This window comes from Chionomys nivalis, chromosome 2 (genome assembly GCF_950005125.1).
Source record: "Chionomys nivalis chromosome 2, mChiNiv1.1, whole genome shotgun sequence".
NCBI lineage: Eukaryota > Metazoa > Chordata > Mammalia > Rodentia > Cricetidae > Chionomys > Chionomys nivalis.
Genome location: NC_080087.1, coordinates 72,932,629 through 72,951,337, shown reverse-complemented (window position 1 = coordinate 72,951,337; position 18,709 = coordinate 72,932,629). Strand labels below are relative to the sequence as shown.

General features: G+C 45.2%; 1 protein-coding gene across 2 annotated transcripts; it reads left to right on the top strand.

Moving 5' to 3' along the window:
* Nucleotides 1-2,984: 2,984 nt before the first annotated feature.
* Nucleotides 2,985-18,709, top strand: Zscan18 (zinc finger and SCAN domain containing 18). Of its 2 annotated transcripts, none has more exons than XM_057761815.1 (9): nt 2,985-3,118; nt 5,306-5,406; nt 5,806-6,036; nt 11,146-12,740; nt 13,294-13,440; nt 14,636-14,742; nt 14,974-15,052; nt 15,867-15,962; nt 17,040-18,709. In XM_057761815.1, the coding sequence occupies exons 4-9, from the start codon at nt 11,246-11,248 to the stop codon at nt 17,579-17,581; spliced, it is 2,466 nt and encodes an 821-aa protein (XP_057617798.1). In that variant the 5' UTR covers nt 2,985-3,118; nt 5,306-5,406; nt 5,806-6,036; nt 11,146-11,245; the 3' UTR covers nt 17,582-18,709. The 2 variants fall into 2 exon arrangements, with proteins under 2 accessions (XP_057617798.1, XP_057617799.1); XM_057761816.1 differs by having other exon boundaries at nt 17,044-17,256.

Sequence of the window (18,709 nt, the reverse complement as noted above, 5' to 3'; positions counted from 1 at the left end):
GGCATAACTGGATATCAACATGTAGAAGAATGAAAATATATCCATATCTATCACCATGCACAAAACTCAGTCCAAATGGATCAAAGACCTCAACATAAAGTCAACCACACTGAACCTCACAGAAGAGAAAGTGGGCAGTGCAATTGAATGCATTGGTACAGGGAAACACTTCCTAAATAGAACCCCAGCAGCACAGACACTAAGAGAAACAATTAATAAATGGGACCTCCTGAAACCGAAAAGCTTCTGTAAAGCAAAGGACACAGTTAACAAGACCAAATGACAGCCTACAAAATGGGAAAAGAACTTCACCAACCCCACATCAGAGAGAGGTCTGATCTCCAAAATATTCAAAGAACTCAAGAAATTGGTCATCAAAAGAACAAATCATCCAATAAAAAATGTTGTAAAGAACTAAACAGAGGACTCTCTGCAGAGGAATCTAAAATGGCTGAAAGACACTTAAGGAAATGTTCAACATCCTTAATCACCAGAGAAATGCAAATCAAAGTAACTCTGAGATTCCATCTTACACCTGTATGAATGGCCAAGATCAAGAATACTGATGACAACTTATGCTGGAGAGGTTGTGGGGAAAAGGGAACACTTCTGCATTGCTGGTGGGAATGCAAGCTGGTACAACCCCTTTGGATATCAGTGTGGCGATTTCTCAGAAAATTAGGAAACCACCTTCCTCAAGACCCAGAAATACCACTTTTGGGTATATATCCAAAGGATGCTCAATCGTGCCACAAGGACATGTGCTCAACTATGTTCATAGCAGCATTGTTTGTCACAGCCAGAACCTGGAAACAATCTAAGTGCCCCTTGAATGAAGAATGGATAAGAAAAATGTGGTACATTTACACAATGGAGTACTACACAGCTGAAAAAAATAATGACATCTTGAATTTTGCAGGCAAATAGATGGAGCTAGAAAACATCATTTTGAGTGAGGTAACTCAGACTCAGAAAGTCAATTATCATATGTACTCACTCATAAGTGGTTTTTGAACATAAAGCAAATAAAACCTGCCTACAAATCACAATCCCAAAGAACCTAGACAACAATGAGGATCCTAAGAGAGACATACGTAGATCTAATCTACACGGAAAGTAGAAAAAGCCAAGATCTCCTCAGTAAATTGGGAACATGGGAACCTTGGGACAGGGTTGAAGGGGAGGGGAGAGACATGGAGGGGAGTAGAGAAAAATGTAGAGCACAATAAAAATCAATAAAAGAATATATTTATTTACAGACAATAAAAATCCATAAAAGGATATATTCATGAATTACACATCTAATTTAAAATTTGTAAAGGCTCAGTAAGGACATAAAAAGCAATATAATGGGAGAAAGGATTTACAAATTATACCTGACAGTTTATAGGTAAAAAGATAAAAAGATCTCTTGAAATTTAACATTTATTTAAAAACTAGAAAATTGGTGAGACAAATGAACAGATACTTAAAAGGATATATAGATGGCAAATAAACTTGAAAATATGCAGAACATTATTGGCCATTAGGGAAATGGAAAGAAACTAAACTTCAATCTTAACAGCATACCCATGACAGCTAAAGGACTGGTAACCAACAAATACTGGCAAGACTGTGGAAAAACGGGTTCATACAGACAGCAGTGCTGGCAGTGTAAAATGGCTCAACTCGGAGAGAAAGGTACGGCCGTTTTCCATTGGGTTGTTTAGTTTTTAACATGAAGCACATGCTTCATGACACAGCAACTGCATCGTGGGCATCTATCTTCCTTTCAAAGTGAGAATATTCACACAAAAACTGAACATAAGTTTTCATGGCATTTTTTAAATATCAAAAGTTTGGAAGTAAGCTTAAAGTCCCACTGGTGCATGTTTAATCTTGTAGATCATTGAATTCCAAACAATATCGAGGAACAAAGTATTTACACATATTAATGGATCTCAAAGGAATTATGTACAGTGAAAGAGTATGTCGAAAGGCCATGCACTATAGGGTTCAATTATGTGAATCCGTAGGACAAATCTGCACTGAGGGACCACACCTCAGTGGTTGTAAGTGGTGGAAGGTGTGGTTGTTAAAACGGAGGAGTGAAATTGTTTTGATTGCTGTATGAGTTAACATTCTCAGAATGGAACAAAAAGTGTTTTTGTGTATGTAAACAAGGAATGAAACTTATTCAGTAATAAGCTGTTCAGCTACACATTTAAAAATCACTCCAGACAGCTAAAATGGCTTTCAGAAGCTCTGCCATGGAAAGCAGCTTTCGTCTGCTCTCTTCAGGTGTCTAGGGCCAACTTCTTTTGTCGCTCAATGTAGCGATTAGCAAGGATTTGACAATAATTCAGTTTGCTTTCAGGAACTTTTCACCCAAACAGTACCTTCGCGCCAGTCTCTCCGTGCGTAAATCCCTGCCTCTTACAGTGGGTTTTTAGCTCTGTCTGCCCATACTGGATCTGTGCACTTGTCTCTTGACTGTTCAGTAGTATCTCGAGTCTCCAATTTGTACTTGGGTCCCCATTTTTGTCTTTGGTCTCCTTATCTCAGTTTCTCTGTGTCTCATCTCTGGATTAGAATTCTAGACTCGTCTTCACTGTCTTTGGGTCTGTAGTGTCTGCGTGTTTGTTTCTTAAACCGGTATTTTCCGGTCTTTGTCTCCGCCTCTCAGGTTCTGGTGGTCTTAGGCTCTCTCTCTCTCTCTCTCTCTCTCTCTCTCTCTCTCTCTCTCTCTCTCTCTCTCTCTCTCTCTCTCTCTCTCTCTCTCTCTCTCTCTCTCTCTCTCTCTCCCCCTCTCTCCCCCTCTCTCCCCCTCTCTCCCCTCTCTCTCTCTCTCCCCTCCCTCTCTCTCCCTCCCTCCCTCCCTCTCTCCTCTCTCAGGTTTCGGTTTGTTTACTCCGTTGTCATGGCAATGGCATCAGAAGTGACGCAGGCGCACGTAGCAGCGAAGCGGAGCCAGCCTGATTGACTGGCAAGGCTCCGCCCAGGTCTGGCGAACGGCCCCGCAGCACGCTGGGGGTCTCGGTTTCCGGCGCTGCAGGCCGCGCAGGCGTACTGCAGTGGGTCGCCATCGCCTCTCGGTGTTCGAGACTGCGGGCGCCCGCGGGGCAACGCTGCGCAGCAGGTGGGTCGGTCCGCCCGACGCTCTCCTACGTGGGACTGTAGGCATTCAGCTGGTGTGGAGGGTCGGTCTCAGAGATGGTTCTGCCTTGCGTGGGCTGGGCCAGGAGCAGAGACCTTGTAGCCCAAAGGTGTTGTGCCCTGGAGGGGTTTGAAGCGCTGAGGCCCTTGTGTGGGGGTGTGACCTCGGGCTGTTGTGTTTGAATTTGTGGCCAGGAGGGTAGGACTGCTGGTTCACACGTGTGGAGCTGTGAAGGCCTTAAGGCTTTTGGGCGGGGGTGTGGCACCGGAGCGCAGTAGGCGCCACAGCGCACAGCGAGTGGGGCCGGCATCTTGTGTGGCGTGGGATGGGGCAGGATCGGGGTGTGGTTCTGATGTGGCATTGGGAGTACCACTTGTGGGATTGTGGCTGGGAAATGCGGTATGCTTGTGGTGTGTCGGGAAGAGCTATCTGGGGGACACGTGGGATGGGCTAAGATCTTGGGGTGTGTTTTTTACGTGTGCGGCCGATAGAGGGCGCAGCGCCACTGTTTTTAGATACAGATTAGGGGACTGCAGCAGAGGAAGAGGAGGGCATTAGAGAGTGGGTGGAGGTAGGTTCTGACGGGGATGGGAAGCCTACAAAGGGGGAAGATGAGTATGTATAAAGATCAGGGGAGGGGTTGGGAACCTCTATTTTTGTGCATCGGGCGCGAGGAGCACGGGAAAGTGGGGGAGGGTTCTGTGAGAGAGTCCACTAGATTGAGGGATGACAAGGGGCTTAGAGTGCGGGCATCTTCTGTTATGGGGGCAGAGGACATTTTCGGGCCTCTCTCCAGGGATCCCATTCATGGCAGAGGGCTGTCTCTTAGGTGCTGTCCTGACCTGGAGGCTTTGGGAAGGAATAGAAAACATTAGTTTTCCTAGCGCTACCTAAGAAAGGGCAGGATAAGGGTGCTTGAGGGTTGGCTTATACACAGAACAATTCCAAGGTCACAGAAGTCCTTCCTACCCTGTGTCAAGAGTCTACTTGTTAGGGTTTTGTCCCCGTGTCCTTGCCTCTTCCTTCTTACTCCACCACTGCTTCCATGCCCAGTCCTCCACCCTCAGACCTGTCTCCCTTATGTTGGTTTGTATCTCAGCCAGCTTTTTGGAGGCCGCAATGGATGTTACCAGATCATCCTTCCACATTCTAGTAATGTCCTATGGAAGTTCTCTTTTCTGTTCTGGAGCCCTTGTTTCTCCTGATGTTTGGGTCTGTGAGCTTTTTTTTTTTTTTCAAAAAAAAAAAAAAAAACAGGCTGGTTTGTTTAGGACATTTGACTCTGTGTGACCTTATATGAAAATATAAATATATTTTATATTTATAATATATAAATAGAATATATTTTTTGGCAGGGGCCACAGAAAGCAACTATTTTAATAATGATCCTTTGTGTGTACCTTGGCATTCGTTTAAAGGTACGTTTGCACCTTTTGTATTTATATTACTATGTGTATGACTATAGGGGAGACCTAGTTCCTGCTGTCCCCAATAAAAGATTAGTGTTTATGATTATCATCAGATCCTAGTGGTTAGAAAAGATGGTATTTTGTTGACAGGGTCTGAGACGGATTTGTTTTCAGCTAAGGCAAAAGCCTGCAATGTGAATTCCTTAGGCTTTTAAAACCAGCTTGGGATTCCCCTAGCTCAGCCATCCACCCATCCACTAGATTTCTTTTCTCAGCTTCAACATTTCATGCCCAGAATACAACCCTTGATACCTGCTTGACCCATTCTTCTGTCTCCTGAAGCCTGTGGGCTGGACTCCAAGGCAGCCAGGTCATTCTGCATCATGGTATGCCACAATCTCTGTCTTATTTGTACCAGGAATGTGACCTCATTTAGGCTATTTGGTCCCACTGGGTCTTCTGCCTAGTAAGTTCTTGTAGCAGTGTAACCAGGTCTAGGGTCAGGCAAGGCATGCTTAGGATTAAGTCTCTTGAGATTCCCCAAGATGGCCTCATTCTCCTGGTCCTGACTAGAAGGGCTACATTATGAAGGGGACTGGCTGTCCATGTTAGGCTGTTACTTCTTGTTGTTATTAGAGTCTTCTTTTCAGGCAAAGGAAATGGGGACAGATGATTCTTGCTTATTCCCAGGTGAACAAGGTCCTCCACTGATTAGGCTATATAGGCTTACTGTGCTTCTACTTGATCCTTTCTGTTGCAGGTCCCCATACCTCTTCCGTGGTCACAGCAGGACAGGTGGAGGAGGAGACAGGTCTCACGCAGTTGACTGAGGGCTGCTGGGCCACCCTAAAAGAAGCAGAGGTAATGGTTATGTGGTGACCACAATGGTGAAGCAGGTGTGGGGAGGACCAATCAGAGGCTCCAGACAGGGAGGACTTCATGAGGAGTCTGGAACAAGAAGGATAGATCAGCTATGTTAATTTTCAGGAGGAGTTTTGAGCCCAGTTCTCACCTAGTGTGTGAATGGTTTTCTTGTCTACTGTTTGGGTTTGCTTTTTGTCTCTACCCTTAGAAGCTTAGAAGCTTCTGACAATCTGAAGATGAGTTTCCAGCAGGGCCTGGTAGGGTGAACCTTTGTGTGTGCACATCTTAGTAAGTTCACAGTAACTCTGTGGACACTTTCTGTGTAGGATAAATGTTCCTGATGTGGTGTAAAAAAACAAATTTATATGACCACATAACTCTTCATTTGCCACATAGAGTTCTGTGTTCAGAGCCTGGTGAAACAAAATGTGGATCTGTTGTCTTACTGGAGCTGATATTACACCCCATATCAAAAGATGCTCCAGGAGAGTCAAAGGAAGAAGATGGGTAAAGAAGAGTCTAGAGTGGAAGATGGCAGATCAACTTGGAAGGAAGCTGAAAGGAAGCTGTGTAGAAAGATGTCAGGGTGTGTGTAGGGCTCTGGCTGCCTTGCTATACAGGACAGAGGTAAGTAGTCACCATCGAGAAAACCTCAAGAGCTTAGACTGTTATCCAAGGCCTTACATTTGAGACCCTTGCTGTAAGAGAATGAGAGAATGTTTTTAAGTTTGAGGTAGGGAAGGAAACCCAAAGATAAGCAGGTTTTGGAAACTGGAATTTTTTTTAAAGTAGTTGAATTTGATAAGAATTATTAGACAGTAAGTGGTTAAAACACAGGTTTTAAAAAGGCAGTATGAAATGACAAGAAAATGCAGATAGGGATGATGGCAAGATGGAGCCAGGCAGAGCTCGTACCTGACTCCTGTAAAGAAAGCAGGCAGTTTACTCACCCTCAGAGATAAAGAAGTCATAAGAAAATGCTAAGTTGTATTGTGTCGCGGCCCCCCTCGTCCAGCAAGGATAACGCGACCACCGGAGCTCTTCTCACTGCAGTTTTATTCAGGATCTTTTGACAATTGTAAAATCTCTCTCTCTCTCTCTCCCTGGGCAAACCTCTCCCAGCCCTTAAGTAGGCCTGGGCCGCCAACCTCAGATTGCCAGGTGGGCACTGCCCATAGGTTCACGCATATGCAAGCAGCTGACAGTCGTTGTGTGATAATAGCATAAGTCAGGCTTAGTGGATATTAGAAGTTGATTATCACAGAGAGCACTCGCTTTCAGGATTGCGGAGGGCGGGAGCCAGCACCATCATGTGCGACTCCACGCAGCTCTCTACATTGCCATCAGGTGTGGCTTCACGCAGCTCGCTACAGTATTGGGTGGGAGTTGTGGTCTGAGTATTCTCAGTGTAGATGCTGGGGCAAAACGGAATGGGTGCTGCCATTGTAGATGGTAGGGGTGAGGATGTCCCTGAAGCTGAGATATTCTTTTTCTCCACTTATTCTTCAAATAGGTCCCAAACTTGATCCTGGATAGATGGGTATGATATTCCATATTGGCCATTAGGCGAATATAACATGCCCTTCAACAAAGAAATTCATTTTATAAAAGGTATAGTGAGCAAAAACAGAAGTCAGGATACCTTTAGAGAATATATACTGGTTTAGTTTAACAGTCTGTACAATGAAATGTCTTTGTACTTAGTTCATTCACAGTCAAAAAATTCAAAGAAAACACAATAGTATACATAATCCAGACTCTGTGTATTTTCCATCTTTACACGGCTTATTTTTCTTACTCTATTACTTTTCTACAAGTTTATTCTGTCTGTCTAAAGACTTTGTTTTATATTTTTTAAAAACAATTTACTTCAAAAAAAAAACAATTTACTTCTTTCATAACTCTCTATTCTTTTCTTCTTTCTCCCAAGCCTACATTTATCCAACACTGTGACCCATTTAGAGATCTTTTCCATCTGGATTTGTCTTTATTGCATATCTGTAATTATTTTCTGACCAGACATGCTTTTTTTTTTGTTATTCTATTGATATTTATTGAGTTCTACATTTTTCTCTGCTCCCGTCCCTGCTTCTCCCCTCCCCGCTCCAAACCTCCCCCAAGGTCCCCATGCTCCCAATTTACTCAGGAGATCTTGGCTTTTTCTACTTTCTATTTCCCATGTAGATTAGATCTATGTAAGTCTCTCTTAGTGTCCTCATTTTTGTCTAGGTTCTCTGGGATTGTGGTTTGTAGGCTGGCTTTCTTTGCTTTATGTTTAAAAGCCACCTATGAGTGAGTACATGTGATAATTGTCTTTCTGTGTCTGGGTTACCTCACTCAAAATGATGTTTTCTACTCCATCCATTTTCCTGCAAAATTCAAGCTGTCATTTTTTTCTGCTGTGTAGGACTCCATTGTGTAAATGTACCACGTTTTTCTTATCCATTCTTCAGTCGAGGAGCATTTAGGTTGTTTTCAGTTTCTGGCTATATGACAAACAAAGCTGCTATGAACACTGAGCATCCTTTAGCTATATACCCAACAGTAGTATTACTGGATCTTGAGGAAGGTTGTTTCCTAATTTTCTGAGAAATTGCCACACTGACATTCAAAGTGGTTGTACCAGCTTGCATTCCCACCAGCAATGCAGAAGTGTTCCCTTTTCTCCACAACCTCTCCAGCATAAGTTGTCATCAGTGTTTTTGATCTTGTTTATTCTTACAGGTGTAAGATGGAATCTCAGAGTTTTGATTTGCATTTCTCTGATGACTAAGGATGTTGAACATTTCCTTAAGTGTCTTTCAGCCATTTTAGATTCCTCTGTTGAGAGTTCTCTGTTTAAGTCTGTACTCCATTTTTTTTAAATTGAATTATGTTATCTTTTGGTCTCCAAATTTTTGAGTTCTTTGTTTATTTTGGAGCTCAGACCTCTGTCTGATGTGGGGTTAGTGAAGATCTTTTCCCATTCTGTAGGCTGTCGTTTTGTCTCGTTGACTGTGTCCTTTGCTTTACAGAAGCTTTTCAGTTTCAGGAGGTCCCATTTATTAGTTGTTTCTCTTAGTGTCTGTGCTGCTGGGGTTCTATTTAGGAAGTGGTTCCCGGTGCCAATGCGTTCAAGTGTACTTCCCACTTTCTCTTCTATAAGGTTCAGTGTGGTTGGCTTTATGTTGAGGTCTTTGATCCAAAATTTGGACTTAAGTTTTGTGCATGGTGATAGATATGGGTCTGTTTTCATTTTTCTTCATGTTGATATCCAGTTATGCCAGCACCATTTGTTAAATGTGCTTTCTTCCATTTTTTGCTTCTTTATCAAAGATCAGGTGTTCGAAGATCTGTGGATTGATATCTGGGTCTTCTCTTCAGTTCCATTGGTCCTCCTGTCTGTTCTTACGCCAATACCGGTCTGTTTTCAGTACTGTATCTCTGTAGCAGAGTTTGAAGTCAGGGATTGTGATGCCTCCAGAAGTTCTTTTATTGCACAGGATTGTTTTGGTTATCCTGGATTTTTTGCTTTTCCATATGAAGTTGAGTACTGTTCTTTTGAGGTCTTTGAAGAATTTTGCTGGGATTTTGATGGGGATTGCCTTGAATCTGTCAGAAGGGCTTCTTAAAATGCTAAACATTCTTACTAAGACTAAGGCTGCTTTGCCTTTGGCTCCACCCAGCCCAACATGGTGGGGAGGAGTTCTGTTGAGCACAAGCCATGCTCACAGCCCCAGCTTTTAGGCACACAGCTGGTCTGTGCTGCCATTAAGCAGTTTGTAACATGCTGCTCAGAAACCCCATTTAAATGCTTGGCCTCCTGAAAGAGCTAGAGTTCACACTGGCAGCACGGCCCAGGAAACTGCCTTCTTGAAACCGGGTAGGCTGCTGCTGAATCATAAAGACCTCTCTTAAAGGAATCATGAAAATGCTGTTTTAGCCATGTTTAACTTTTGTGTCTAGAATTACTTTCCAAGCTCTCTCAGGTTTTATGTGGATGCAGTTGTCCATGTTGGCGCCATTTTGTTGACAGAGGTTTCTGTCACACCTGGCCCACAGCTGTTCTGTCCCAACAAAACACTCAGAGGTCTACATTAATCATAAACTAGTTGGCCTATTTGCTCAGGCTTCTTATTAACTCTCAAAACTTATATTAGCCAATTATTCTTGTCTGTGTTAGCCATGTGGCTTGGTACCTTTTGTCAGCGAGGCATTCTCATCTTGCTTCCTCTGTGTCTGGATGACAAATGCAATCTGACTCTTTCCTCTTCCCAGAATTCTCCTGTTCTTATCACCCCTCCTATACTTTCTGCCTGACTACTGGCCAATCAGTGTTTTATTAAAAACATTACAAGTGACAGGGTACAAGACCATTGTCTCACAGCACATATTGGCCATTAGGCATATATAACATGCGCTTCAACAAAGAAATTTATTTTATAAAAGGTGTAGTGAGCAAAAACAGAAGCCAAAACTGCTGGGCCCATAGTAACCTGCCTATAAAGAACCCTATTCTCCTAGGGCTCAGATTTTAATGTGGGAAACAAGCAGTATGCAGATATAAAGCAGTAGGAAATACTATGCTCAAGATGTGTATGAGAGGACATGCAGGGAGTATGGACCTTGAGGAACTACTTCAGAGTTCAGTCCTGTAAGAAGTGAAAATGGTACTTCTACGGTAAACTGGATTAGGTAGGGAGATAGTGGTCATGTTGTTGATGGTGTTAGCTAGGGTCATGAACAGATTTTATTTTGAATTCCTCGAAATTGCTTTTAGAAGAGAAAATGCTTTCATTGTGTGGTTTTGCCAAGGATATTGCTAGTACTGGGTTTGGGTTTTACTCTTTTTTTAGGTTTATTTATGAATGGCAATGTTTTGCCTTCTTGTATGTGGCACATGCATGCCTGGTGCCCTCAGAGGTCATAAGAGGGCATCAGATGCCCTGGACCTATGATTACAGATGGTTGTGATCTACCATGTAGGTGCTGGGAATCCAGTCTGGGTACTCTGTGAGAGCACAAATGCTCTTAACTACTGAGCCATCTCCCCAGCCCTGAGTTTTGGTTGTTTCAGTGGGAACAACAATGCTGCACCTAGATCCTTCTTGTTTTGGAAATCTAAAGTCCCAATAATACATACTTAGATGTTAAACTGACATAGTATTTTGGGATAAATCCAGTCTGTTGTGATGTGGCCTACATATACACAGTATACATAGTAAGAATAAATTTACTGATATTGTATGGCATATTCATCTAGGTTTATAAATGAAATTTTTCTGAAAATTTTCATATTCATCTTATTTGAGATTTAAAAAAAAAAAATCCTTGGGCTGGAGAGATGGCTTAGGGGTTAAGAGCACTGGCTGCTCTACCAGAGGTCCTGAGTTCAATTCCCAGCAACGACATGGTGGCTCACAACCATCTGTAATGAGATCTGGTGCCCTCTTCTGGCCTGTAGGCATACATGCAGATAGAATACTGTATACATAATAAATAAATAAATCTTTAAAAAAAATCCTATTATTACCATCTTATACAAAGTTGGCCTTCCTGATTATTTTTATCTATATAAGCTGGAATTCTACTTATAGTAGTGAGCAGACTGCTTAGAATAACTGCATGAGACTTAGGTATTGTGGGTACATAGTTGTACTCAGACACCGTCCCTCATTCTCCTTTGCCTGAGTGTGCCATGGCTGAGGTCTCACTATGTGGACATCTGTTTTGTTGATGTCCTCTGCTTTTCCTCAGGTCCCGGTATTGCTGACCTTTCTTGGGTACCTTGTTATCCTAACCATCTCTGCTGAGTTCTTGGCTAGACACAGTTGCATTTTTGTGGAGGCCTGGGAAGATGTTGCCTTTGGAGAGGGCACTGGCCTCCCCAAGAAGCTCCCCACCCCACCCAGAACCACCTACTGTGCGGCCAGAAGTTAGATCCCACCGGGAAGTGCCCAGTCAGCAGGAGGAACCCTTTCAGGGGGAAGTAGTCATTAAGCAACAAGAACCTAGCCAGCAGGAGGAACCCAGGAGGCAGGATGAACCCATCCAGGAAGAAGAAACCATCCAGGAAGAAGAATCCATCCAGGAAGAAGAACCCGTCCAGGTGCTGGAACCTAGTCAGAGAGATGAGCCCAACCAGGGAGAAGAATCCAGTCAGCAGGATAATCCTCTCAACCAGAGGGAAGAACTCAGTGAGCAACAAGAACCCAGCCAGCAGGATGATCCTAGTCAGGAAGAAGAACCCAGCCAGTGGGAAGGACCTGGCCAGAAGGATGAACCTATGCAACAAGAAGAACCTATGCAGCAGGTTGAGCCTCACCAGTGGGAAGAACCCATGCAGCAGGAGGAGCCCATGCAGCAGGACAAAACCATCCAACAAGAGCCAGTTGAGCAGGATAAGTCCACCCCACAGGAAGAACTCATCCAGCAGGAGGAACTCATTCAGCAGGAGGAATTTATTCAGCAGGAGGAGCCTATCCAACAGGAAGCCTTCATTCAGTACAAAGAACCCATTCAAGATGCTTCCATCCAACAGGAACTCATCCACCACGAGGAGTCCACTCAGCAGGATAAGTCCATCCAAAAGGAAGAATTCATTCAGCTAGAGAAGTCCATCCAGCAGGTAGGGTTCAGCAAACAGGAGGAACCCAGCCAACAGAAACAGCTTAGCCAGAAGGATCAACCCAACCAACAGGAAGAACCCAGCCAACAGGAGGAACCCAGCCGACAGGAGGAACACAGCCGACAGGAGGAACCCAGCCGGCAGGAGGAACCCAGGCAACAGGAAGAACCTAATCAGCCAGAAGAACCCAGGCAACAGGAAGAACCCAGGCAACAGGAAGAACCTAACCAGCCAGAAGAACCCAGGCAACAGGAAGAACCCAGCCAACAGGAAGAACCTAACCAGCTGGAAGAACCCAGGCAACAGGAAGAACCTAACCAGCTGGAAGAACCCAGCCAACAGGAAGAGCCTAGCCAAAAGGACCAACCTAACCAACAGGAGGAATCTACCCAACAGGAAAAGCCTGCCCAGCAGAAGGAAACAGAAACCAGCACTGAAAGATCTGCTGCTGACCTTGAGTTTTCCCGCCTGCGCTTTCGGGAGTTTGTCTACCAGGAGGCAGCTGGACCTCACCAGACTTTGGCCCAGCTTCATGAGCTATGCCGCCAGTGGCTGCGGCCCGAGGCCTGCTCCAAAGAGCAGATCCTGGAGCTGCTGGTTCTGGAGCAGTTTCTGGGCATCTTGCCAGACAGGGTTCGTCCCTGGGTGGTAGCCCAGTATCCTGAGAACTGCGAGAAGGCTGCCTCCCTGGTGGAGGGTCTCTCTGATATCCTGGAGGAGCCAGGTGAGGCTGCCACCCCAGAAGAAAGCATGCCTTAGAGGAGAAGGGCAGGAGGTCCTGGAAGGACTGGAATCTGCAACATAGAGTTCAGACCCCAGCCGTGGCATTCCTGAGAGTGTAGTCACCCCATGTGTTAAGGGGCACAGAAACAACCATCCCTGAGCTGGTAAGGGAGCTCCTCAGTCTTCAGGGATCCAAGCCCCCACATCTCTGCCCAGTGGCATCTCCATCAGGCTTACCTCATGGACTAGGACAGCTGCCTTGGGTTCCTGCCCTCACATTTGCTTTCCAGATGTTAGGAAGGAGGCGAAATGGAGGGCAATCAAAGGCAGGTACCAGGCTCTTAAAAACTAGGTAAATATTCTGGGTGCATTGGTAGCTGGGGGTTTCCTCCATGTCTAAGGGTGGGGCCTGAGAGATGGGTGGTGATGGTGTCTGGGAGACCAGGGGCTTGGGTCATACCTTGGGTCCACACCTGGCCCATTGAGGATTTGCTGTGTGGTTGTTAGCATGTATCTCAACCTATTGGAGTCACTATTGCCTTGATTGTACACAGGAATGCTGTGTTCCCCGGGTGGGTCATCATCTTCATTCAGCGAGGGAGACTATAAGAGGTGTCCTGAGCCCCTGCTGCTACCACGTGGGTTGTTGGGTCCCAGCAGAGACCTAAGACCTAGGGACATCCTTGTACGCCGTGATATGTGTAAGTAGCAGCATTTTTCTAGCCTCACCTGGCCTTCATTAAGGAGATAGATGGGGGTCTGTGGTTGGGAAAGGGAGGATGTGGTAAGATGCCATGAAAACCAGGGAGAGGTCAGGTAGGAAGGCATGGATGTGTACTATAGTTGGGACTTGTTTCTGTAGGTCATTGTGTATGTTAGATGTGTTATTTTTTATTTTTTGCTCAACTTGTCATGCAAATTTTTTCAGCCTCACATGGTTATTAACCAAGAAATAATTTCATTGTAGATATATTTCAATGCCAGCATAGGAGCATAAGGTTCTGGGTTAAAACCTCAGTACTGCCAAGAAAGTTTTCTTTGTCCAAGAAAGTTTTCTTTGTCCTTACCCCATCCTGGAGGATGTCCTTTCATGTCTTTTTCCATATACACACGTATACAGAAGGTCTATAGGACCATGCTGTACTTGCGCCCTCACATTTTTGTTTTTATTGAGCTATATATTTTTCTCCACTTCTCTTTCTTCCTGCCCCCTCTACTTCTACCCTCTCCCATGATCCCTGCGCTCTCAGTTTACTCAGGAGATCTTATCTTTTTCTACTTCCTATGTTGATTAGTTGTGCCCTCACATTTGTTACTCAAATAGGGCAGCTGTGGTCAGAGTTTTGGCTCCTCACCTCTCGGCATTCCACATACTCAGCCTCTCCATTTTGCTTTTCAGAAATGGGCTGCAGCATCATGGCCTTACTGTGGGCACTCTAGTGTGTGTGTGGTATGGTTTTCTAACAACCTCTGGATGGAGGGCATGTACACTTTAACCATGCAATTATCCATAACCTTTGTGATACATTTAAAGCCAGCATAGTTAGGTGCCCATTTGCCCTGGGTGTCTAACATTTTCTACCAATCTAGTTGGCACAAAAAAGTTCTTCCTTCATGACCTGAATTGCTTCAGTGGTGGCCTCAAACTTAGAGATCTTCCTGCCTCTGCCTCTCGAGTGCTAGAATTAAAGGCGTGCACCGCCACCCGACTGTCATCATGTTTATTTTTGTGTCCATGTTGCTCTGTCAGTCGCAGACAAATGTAGTGTTCACTGAGCTTTGGGACCTGTGATATGTACAGGAGGAAGCCTTTCTACATTTGCCCCGGGGCCTGTGTGGGAGGCAGTGGGATATGCTTATTTTGGAGACACAGCCACTGAGAACTTGTCTCCTTAGCTCCCCTTCTTCCAGCCTGGCCTACTCTGGAATCTGTACATCTGGATGAAAAACATTTAGAGGGAGAAAAGAATGAAGAGGCCAACTCTGTCACAGCTGAGCCAAAGGTGAGGAAAGGAGCCACTGCTGGCCCTGGGAGGCTGATCTTGTCCAGCCACACACATGGTCTTTCCCTTCTCTCAATATTAATGCTCTGTCATAGCAAAGGATTATGGACCCAAATATCTATAATGCTACTGCTAAGAAAGCTTAGGATAGAACCTAAGGAAGGGCATTGCTTCAGTATAACTTGGGGTGGGTCAGAGCTGCTGTTTTAGAAACCGTTACCATTTCCACAGGAGTCTCTACAGTCAGAATGGGACAACCTGGACCCCGCAGAAGATAACCTGACCAGTTACAGCAAGCTGCTCCTGTTGGGTGAGACCTACCTCCCACTGGCTCACGTTCTGTCCTGCATCCTCTTCTAGAAGTGTTGGCATGGAAGATTCTGACCGTCCCAGGAACTGTAGATGAATCACCAAGGGTTGTTGTAATAGGGTGATTTAAATGTTTGGAGCTGAACATGTTTTAAGTGTCTTTGAACTAGGATTTGTTTGCCAAGTTCTCCACTTGTCCTGGTCTACACTTTTAAGTTCTCTCTGGGCTCTAGGGCTTTGTTTGCAGCCTTGGCCTGTGAGAACTGAAGTGTCTGGATTCGGAAAGGCCTCCTGACTCCAATCCTCTAAGCACTCCCACTTTGTTGATGCAGAGCAGGGCCTGGGGAATGATCTTTCACTGAAGTTCTTTGCAGGGAAGCTCATAACTAGACTCCAGAGGTCTTTATTATAGTTCTAATTCTGTATTTTAGTTTTTTTGTACTGGGGATTGACCCAAGATCTCACAAATGCTTGGCATGTACTCTGCTACCAAGTCCATTTTATGCTATGTCTTCAGCTGTGCTCCCCTCTGGACATTCTCCATTTCCTGCCTGCTCACAGGCATCCTCCAGCCTCCTATAAGATCCTCCTCTTTGTCTCTGCTGCCTTTGTTAGAAACCTCAGCTTTCCAGGGCCTCTGACTAGAGGGCAGCTTTGATGGTGGTGGAGGGGGACAGGATGGGACAGGGGAATGGACAGGAATTGTCCTAATGCAGAGAAAAAGGTAGTTGCAATCTGGGTCCCAGAGACCCAATAGGACATGAAGCCTCTTAGCTTTCTCATGATTCCTTTACTTTCTTCTCTCTAAACCTCAGGGTGTCAGTTTTTCCAGTCTGGTCCATCCTCCACGCTGGAGACAGAACCAGAGGGACGTTGTGTGGCAGAAGAACTACCAGGAGGCAGCCTCCCCGGTGAGGCTGAGTTAGGTGGTGATAGATGTGGGCCTGGTGGGGGTATAAAGGGTACAAGTCTCTTTTACGGCTGATTGGGCTCCTCACATTTCCATTAGCCTCAGCAGATACACTAGCTTTGACTTTCTTCATTTTCCTGTCCATTGTGTGGGGACAGAATGCCATTGCATTATTTCTTGCTGCATAGTGAGCTCCTCTAAAACATGTTACCCAAAAGGCTACACATTTGTGATCTGTCAGCTGACTGAGCTTAACTTTGTGGCCCCTCTACTTCTTTTTGGTGGTTCTGAAGGCACACACAAAGCCACCATCATTTAGAGGCTCAAATCTAGGAATGGTTTCCCATACACTGCCTGGATAACAAAGGCTCTTAGTGGAGCTGAGTTGACACTGTGGACCTGTCCCTGTCCCCCCCCTCCCCCCCCCCCCCCCCCCCGGTTACCTCTCCAAAGGCTGGGTTTCATTGGGAGAATCCCAGAGGGTAAGCACGTACCACACCTCTGCATGTTTTGTGTGCATACTACTGTTCCATTTGCCACGGATGACTCCAGGGCCAAGCCAGAGACTGTGGTTCATTGAAGGCCATGGATATAACTGGATGGCTTACCAAGACTCATTTGGTCCTTACTAGTGACAGACATGTCCCCTGGATCCTCTCATAGTTCTTTGTACCCTCCATTGCCAGGTCACCTCAGCCAGAAAGGCTGCTTCAGATCTGAATCCACCACAGCAGGAAGCAGGCTCCTCCTCACCTTTCACACTTCTGACCAGAATAGACTAGAGTTACATGACCACCTTAACCTCCAAACACACTGGGTGTGATGGTCAGCAGTGAGCTCTGCAGACACTCAGACTGTTAAAGAAGTGCATGCAGATTGGGAGGGGTCCTGTGAGGCGTGTGATACTGCACTCAGCTGTTGTATGATGTCTAAGTTGTAAAGGGGTCAGGCTGTGCCTGCTATTGTTCTTATCTGATGCCCTTTGGGCCTCACACTTTGTTTTCCTGATTTCTGCTCAAGTCAGTTTCTGTCTCAGAGCCTGGGAAGTAGGACTGCTCACATTTTGACTTTTTTTCAGACAGTACGGGGCAGCAGGAAAGCAAAGGAAATATGTGTGCGGAGATCTCCATGGAGGAGACACTGATGGAGAGGCTTTCGGGGGATGCTCCTGTTAGTCCTTCCATAGGCACTGCCCAGGGGGAACAGCGACCTCAGAAGGCTATGGATGCTGAGGATGAGGATTCAAGTCCTGCCAGTCCCCAGGGGCAATCAGTCATCCGGCAGTCAGCCCAGGACAAGGCTACACCACATAAAGGCATTGGGACAAAGAGGCCTCATCCAGATGACGAGGACAAAGAGGATCCTGAGTGTCCTTCCAGCACCAGCAGCTACAAGCTGCCATCTGATGTAGGGAAGGGGCTCCATGTGGGTGGCCGTGATTCTGGGCAGGACCCAGGAACTTCTGCTATGCGATGCCCTGCAGTTGATGAGTTTCATGCATCTCAAGGGAAGCCCTATACATGTAGTGAATGTGGCGAGGCCTTTGCATGGATCTCGAACCTTTTGGAGCATCACAAGAGCCACAGCACTGAGACATGCTATGTGAGCCAGGACTGCTAGGACCCCTTCCAGTTCAGCTTGGCTGCGGTCAAGCACCAGAAGAGTCACATACAAAAAAAGAAAAGCCACGCCCAGTGCCCACCTCTGCCACAAGCAAAGCCACTGGTGAGAGGATTGACAGCTCCTAGTGTGTGGGTAGTTTTCCCTGTACAACCTGAGGTGTCAGGTGAGGAACTCTGCTATGAGTGTCCCATGACATGACAGTTGTGGCATGAGTATTCTTAAGGCGCACGTGTGGTGGTGGCTTCTTGTGGTATCTATGGGCACATCTGTGTTACTTTCTGGATGCTCATGTGCTGAAAGCAACTGGAAATGGGTGTGGCCCACAGGAAGCCCTCATCTTAGAAACATACTTTGGGCTAATGTCCTATCCTGTAAGCCATCAGATGTGAGGGAAAACTCCATTTCTGCAGTGTTTTAATACCACACATACTCTGGTCATTTGACATTGTACAAAGTGTTATGTTGCCTTAAAGTATGTGGTGTTTTCTTGAGCATTCCTTGCCTCAGTTGCTTCTCCTTGAGCTCCCTGTCTGTTCACACATCTATTTGGCCTTTTTGTAAATATGTAATGTCAGGTTTACTTCTGAATCCTCAAGAGTAGAAATTGTTTCTGAGTTCAAGTTACATGTATTTTAATATATAGAGTTGCTTGCAAAGATCACAAAAAGTTGCTGATTTTGGACTGTGCATTTCAGCCCATTAGTGAAATTGTGAACCAGTTAGTGGATGGCCACTGGCATTACAAAGCAATGAAGAGGAATGAAGTAGGTCAGAATGCATCATGCAGTAAAGGCAAGTATTGTTTTGTGAAACTTCTCAGCTGTGTATCTGAGAGCTGGCTACCATGTTAAATGTATTTATTAGGGTATGATCAAAAGAGGTTTAAAAATACTAACAAAGGTTGAAGAAATGATCTGTATCTGAACTAAGAACCAAATGTGGCCTACATAGGTGATCTTGAGGTTTTGCTTTAACTTCAGTTTACAGCATTGTTTCTGTTGCCTTACCAATAAATTTAATTGCCATGCAGATACAGAAAGGTGTCTCTGTCAGTGTTCGAGGAGGCAATTTGTGTAACCCCCAAACCAGAGGCTTACCATAATAAAGTATTTATTTCTTCATTCA

Excerpts from the sequence above, each read along its gene's own strand:
- Zscan18 (XM_057761815.1), top strand. The coding sequence starts at position 11,246 with ATGTTGCCTTTGGAGAGGGCACTGGCCTCCCCAAGAAGCTCCCCACCC. Across the intron at positions 12,741-13,293 it reads TGATATCCTGGAGGAGCCAG|GAATGCTGTGTTCCCCGGGT; the intron begins GTGAGGCTGCCA and ends GATTGTACACAG. Across the intron at positions 14,743-14,973 it reads CTGTCACAGCTGAGCCAAAG|GAGTCTCTACAGTCAGAATG; the intron begins GTGAGGAAAGGA and ends CCATTTCCACAG.